At 44.6% G+C, this 6,000-nt stretch overlaps 1 protein-coding gene across 1 annotated transcript in view; it reads right to left on the bottom strand.

Annotated features, from left to right (window-relative positions):
* IL23R (interleukin 23 receptor) overlaps positions 1-5,426 on the bottom strand; it is a 41,066-nt gene extending 35,640 nt beyond the window's left edge. Inside the window, exons 1-2 of the mRNA XM_066597653.1 lie at positions 5,302-5,426; positions 87-199 (exon numbers count right to left, since the gene is read on the bottom strand). Coding sequence (XP_066453750.1) covers positions 87-156 — 70 coding nt within the window. The 5' untranslated portion in view covers positions 157-199; positions 5,302-5,426. The remainder of the gene's footprint in view (positions 1-86; positions 200-5,301) is intronic.
* Between the last annotated feature and the right edge of the window lie 574 nt (positions 5,427-6,000).

Raw genomic sequence — 6,000 nt, forward strand, 5'->3', positions numbered from 1 at the left:
AAACTTGACCTTTTAAAAGGTGGAGATTCATTGTAAGATACTTTTAAAAGTGGAATTATCCCTTACAGTAAATGAGTAATAATCACCTTCTGATGATTTCATGATGAATACTTGGAAAATCCAAATCATACTCCATGAAGAAAGCTTAACTTCCATAGCTGAATGTCACATGTCACATCATGAAACGGCCTGATGACATCTGCCACAAAAAAGGACATCTTAACAAATATTCCAAAAGACGTCATCTACATCGAATCTTCATTACAATCATTTATTTGTGAAATCCTAAATTGTACCCTAGAGGTGAGTTCAATCCCTCTGAGCTTCCAGCAGGTTCTCTGGTGTAGATTTCACACTACTAATCCACAGCCATTTACAATACATGTGGATGGGGCTTTTGAAAATACATAGTGGAATAAATCCATGCAGGAAAAGAAACATGCCCATTATGGTGCAGATTTGCCTTATGGACGCACAACATAGAACAAGTTTGATTCAGTCATTACATTTATTCTTCTGATTGCTTTCCTAAATTATACGTCGGGAGCCCTTCCAGTGAATGTTCACCATTGAACACCATTTTTTCTATCTGAATAGGTCTAAAATTTTGTACTGTTCAAGTTCTGAGTATATATATATATATATAAATATATATACGAAAGCCCTCACTGACTCACTCACTCACTCACTGACTCGCCACTAATTCTCTCACTTCCCGATGTCGTAGAAACATGACATTTGGCACGCGTATTGATTATATCATAAGTAGGAAAAGCTAATTGGTCCCAACTTGATTATTCAATTCTAGCGCAAAAGAATTAGCGTCCAAATTTTACGTACGTAATCTAATTCTCCAACTTCCCGATGTCATAGAAACTTGAAATTTGGCACGATCATTGATTATGTCATAAATAGGAAAAGTTAATGGGTCCCAACTCGATTATTCAATTCTAAGCGCAAAAGAATTAGCGTCCAAATTTTACGTACGTAATCTAATTCTCTCACTTCCCGATGTCATTTTATATAAAGGAAACGTCGCATGGTTACCTCCACGTGGTGTTTCCTGGGTAACGCAAAGAACCATGCAAAATGGTAAACATATTTTTTTCCTCGGTATCTCTAAAGTAACCACGACTTCATAAGATTTTCCCTGTGAACACCAGATAAACACCAGTACCAAATTAACTCAGGCGAAGCCGGGTATATCAGCTAGTATATATATAATAGTTGGAGTGTAGTTTTTTGATGCAGAGCTCCAAATCCCTCACAAAGACAGGTAAGTGATAAATTGCAGGACACCTACAGCCACCACTAGGGGGAACTTAATGTATACCGCCACTATGTGGGACTCAATTACAAAAAAAAACTGTATGTACCTGGCTCCGCTTAGTTGTAACTACAGGTATCCATAAATTTACCATCAAATGAGAAAAAAGTGATTGCTGACTACTATAAAGATATATTGAGAAATTAATCAGTTCAGAATGAGGAACCTAAAAACGCTGTGAAGTTAAAAAGACGATATCTAGTTATCTTCATACTAGGTCACATACACATTTCTTTCCATTTCCTGTGTAACCTACTATTGCAGCGAGACTTGATACGAAAGAACAAAAAGTTCATGATGGGCGGAGAAGATGCTTCTAGTAATCTTATCTACATATATATCACATACACGGAAACGGTCAAAAATAGAAAAAGTAATTTACATTGTTACTTTGCATTCGATGAAAAAAGCATGTCATAAAGTTTTACATCATATCCAGCCTCATTCTTCAGATTGATGGTGATTCCTAAACTTTTTATGGAGCCTATCTGGATTATACACATCTAGAATAACTGTGATGGTCTGGGGGGCATCAGATATGACAGTCGGTCACCCCTACTAGTGGTACGAGGGAGAATGACAGCTCAGCCACATGTGTTCCTCTCATGGCTTCCAAGAGGCTTCCAGCAGGATAATGCTCGGCCGCACACACAGGGAGGTCACAGGAGCCCCCACAACATTGTCACACTTCAGTGGCTGCCCGGTTATCAATAGAACATATACGGGACCATATACTATGCCAACTCTGACTGCCTATGAGTTTGCACAATCTAGAGGTTCCATTACAGCAAATGTGGAGAGATAAGCTGCACCGGCGCCGCCGGTCCCTCGCTGTTTCCCGCCACTGCGCAGTGCAGGCAGCCCGCCGGGGAAAACGCTCTCTCGCCGCCGTTCACTCACTCACTCTCCCTCCCACAATGCAGACGGGCTGCCGGGAAACCAACTCTGCCGCCGCCGGTCCCTCACTGTCCGGGTCTGCAGAAAATCAGCTGCAGCGCCGGGTAAGGTGCTGTTAGTGAGTGCCAGGACCTAAGAGGAGGGAGTGGCCGGCCTGTCAAGCAGCCTGTATCTTGTCACCACCCACACTTCTGGTGGCGACAAGATACAAGAACACTATGCCGCCGTTCACTCACTCTCCCCCGCACAATGCAGGCGGGCTGCCGGGAAAGCCACTCTGCCGCTGCGGTCCCTCACTGTTTGCCGCCACTGCGCAGTGCAGGCCGCCCGCTGGGGAAAACGCTCTCTCGCCGCCGTTCACTCACTCACTCTCCCTCCCACAATGCAGACGGGCTGCCGGGAAACCAACTCTGCCGCCGCCGGTCCCTCACTGTCCGGGTCTGCAGAAAATCAGCTGCAGCGCCGGGTAAGGTGCTGTTAGTGAGTGCCAGGACCTAAGAGGAGGGAGTGGCCGGCCTGTCAAGCAGCCTGTATCTTGTCACCACCCACACTTCTGGTGGCGACAAGATACAAGAACACTATGCCGCAGGATACCATACAGAACCTGTATGCCTCTATGCCATCCCATATCACATCTTGTATCCATGCTAGAGATGGTACAACAGGGTACTAGAGCCTTCATGCCTACCTGTATCACATCTTGTATCCAAGCTAGAGACAGGACAGCAGGGTACTAGAGCCTCCATGCCCGTCCATTTCACATCTTGTATCCAAGCTAGAGACGGTACAACAGGGTACTAGAGCCTCCATGCCCACCTGTATCACATCTTGTATCCAAGCTAGAAGCAGTACAACAGGGTACTAGAGCCTTCATGCCTACCTGTATCACATCTTGTATCCAAGCTAGAGACAGGACAGCAGGGTACTAGAGCCTCCATGCCCGTCCATTTCACATCTTGTATCCAAGCTAGAGACGGTACAACAGGGTACTAGAGCCTCCATGCCCACCTGTATCACATCTTGTATCCAAGCTAGAAGCAGTACAACAGGGTACTAGAGCCTCCATGCCCACCTGTATCACATCTTGTATCCAAGCTAGAAGCAGTACAACAGGGTACTCGAGTCTATATGCCTGTCAATTTCACATCTTGTATCCACGCTAGTTGTGGTACAACAGGGTACTAGAGCCTCCATGCCCACTCCTTTCACATCTTGTACTCAAGCTAGAGCCGGTACAACAGGGTACTAGAGCCTCCATGCCTGCCCATTTCACATCTTGTATCCAAGCTAGAGACGGTACAACAGGGTACTAAAGCCTCCATGCCCACCCATATCACATCTTGTATCCAAGCTAGAGATGGTACAACAGGGTACTAAAGCCTCCATGCCCACCCATATCACATCTTGTATCCAAGCTAGAGACGGTACAACAGGGTACTAGAGCCTATATGCCTGTCAATTTCACATCTTGTATCCACGCTAGTTGTGGTACAACAGGGTACTAGAGCCTCCATGCCCACTCCTTTCACATCTTGTACTCAAGCTAGAGCCGGTACAACAGGGTACTAGAGCCTCCATGCCTGCCCATTTCACATCTTGTATCCAAGCTAGAGACGGTACAACAGGGTACTAAAGCCTCCATGCCCACCCATATCACATCTTGTATCCAAGCTAGAGATGGTACAACAGGGTACTAAAGCCTCCATGCCCACCCATATCATATCTTGTATCCAAGCTAGAGACGGTACAACAGGGTACTAGAGCCTATATGCCTGTCAATTTCACATCTTGTATCCACGCTAGTTGTGGTACAACAGGGTACTAGAGCCTCCATGCCCACTCCTTTCACATCTTGTACTCAAGCTAGAGCCGGTACAACAGGGTACTAGAGCCTCCATGCCTGCCCATTTCACATCTTGTATCCAAGCTAGAGACGGTACAACAGGGTACTAAAGCCTCCATGCCCACCCATATCACATCTTGTATCCAAGCTAGAGACGGTACAACAGGGTACTAAAGCCTCCATGCCCGCCCGTATCACATCTTGTATCCAAGCTAGAGTTGGCACAACAGGGCACTAGAGCCTCCCTTCAAGTGGTCAGTTTTCTGCAATACATTTTCCTTCGGCTCTGATATTGTAATCACTCACTTATATCAGCGTTACAATCACATACATAAAGCTTCATTCCTTTCTGATAATTCCTTTTAGGGAAGGGATGTTTTTTGACAATTAAATTGATAAGAAACTGCGCTGAACTGAAGCACTGCAGTTGCTACTGATATCAATGGAAGCTGATGCTATACGCACAAGAGCGTTTTTCCATGAGATTTTAGACTGATTTTCCAAACCAAAAAAGTGGACAGAAAACGAACTAATTCATTTGAATTGGTGTAGTCACATGGGCGAACGTGATTCTGGATGCACACACAATGTGTTTTTGCACATTTTTCATGTGTGTGAAAAGATCGCAAGTGCTTCCAGTAGATTTCAATGGTAAAAAAAACGCATCGTACTCGCATGCAAACCACATGACATGCGATTGGGATGCAATTTTTTTTTAAAGATTTTATAGCAAATAATGGGCGATTCCTTACTAGAAATCACCCAAAAATATTGCACGCCACATTTTTTAATCTCGCAGCATCGAAAAATCGCTCATGTCAATTAACACTTTGAAACAATGTTATTAACTCACACAAATTCCGTCCATATTGCTATCGGACGGTACTCGCTCGTGTGAATACACCCTGAGGGCTTCTTCGCACGAACGTGTTTGCACGGGTATTTGTGCACGCAAAATTTGCGCACGCTACACACAGATTTCAATGGCTTTATTCCCATGAGCGCATGGAAAAAAATAAGGACCTGCTCTATCTTAACACGTTTTGCACAGCAAATGCTTCCATAGAAGTCTAGGGGAGATGCGCAGATATGCAAGGGGAAGCGTGAAACACTGTGCAAAATGTGGGGAGAATAACGGATTTCATTAGGCTAATTAACCTTTTAATCCATGGAAATAGTGTTGCACACGCTAAACAGATAACAAATGCGCAGATGTGAACGCGCTTTTACTCACCAGCCCCTGGCACCGATCGCTGGATCCGCCAAACCTGCCAGTGACCAATATCCCAGGCGATCATCAGCTGATTGGGTCAACCATTGCGGCTACAATTTTACCTTGAACCCTTTACATAACCCCGGACATCGGCAATTTCGCTTTTATACACCTTTTTTCTGCAATGGAGAGAAGACAACAAATATAGTAGTTATATAAGTCAACATCTTCTGTATATTCCACCCTCGTTATCTATGTTACTTATTATATAAGATCTGCATCTACAGTGACCAGTCATCTAATGGATACATCGATAAATGCTTGACTGGCAGTTCCCTAGTAGCTTAATCTGAAAGATCTTCTATCTGTATTGTCCATTCATATTACCAGTGGATACATGGACAAATGCTCAGAAGCAGAGGCGTAACTTGAAGCTCTTGGGCCCCAATGCAAAACCTGTAATGGGGCCCCCAACTATAATGCTTTATTCATAGTCCTGGGCTCCCTATATGGAGAAGAGAGGCCTTATGAGCTCCCAAAGGCTCTTGGGCCCGGGTGCAACCGCATCCCCTGCATCCTCTATAGTTACGCCCCTGCTCAGAAGGCAGTTCCTTGGCATGTATGTAGGGCTGTGAGAATGATAGCTGGTCTCCGGTTTCATGACTTCCTGTATGGTATCGATTGGCACTTGTCTTTAAACGGACATTTTCACTACCAAAC

Source organism: Eleutherodactylus coqui, chromosome 3 (assembly GCF_035609145.1).
Source record: "Eleutherodactylus coqui strain aEleCoq1 chromosome 3, aEleCoq1.hap1, whole genome shotgun sequence".
NCBI classification, from domain to species: domain Eukaryota; kingdom Metazoa; phylum Chordata; class Amphibia; order Anura; family Eleutherodactylidae; genus Eleutherodactylus; species Eleutherodactylus coqui.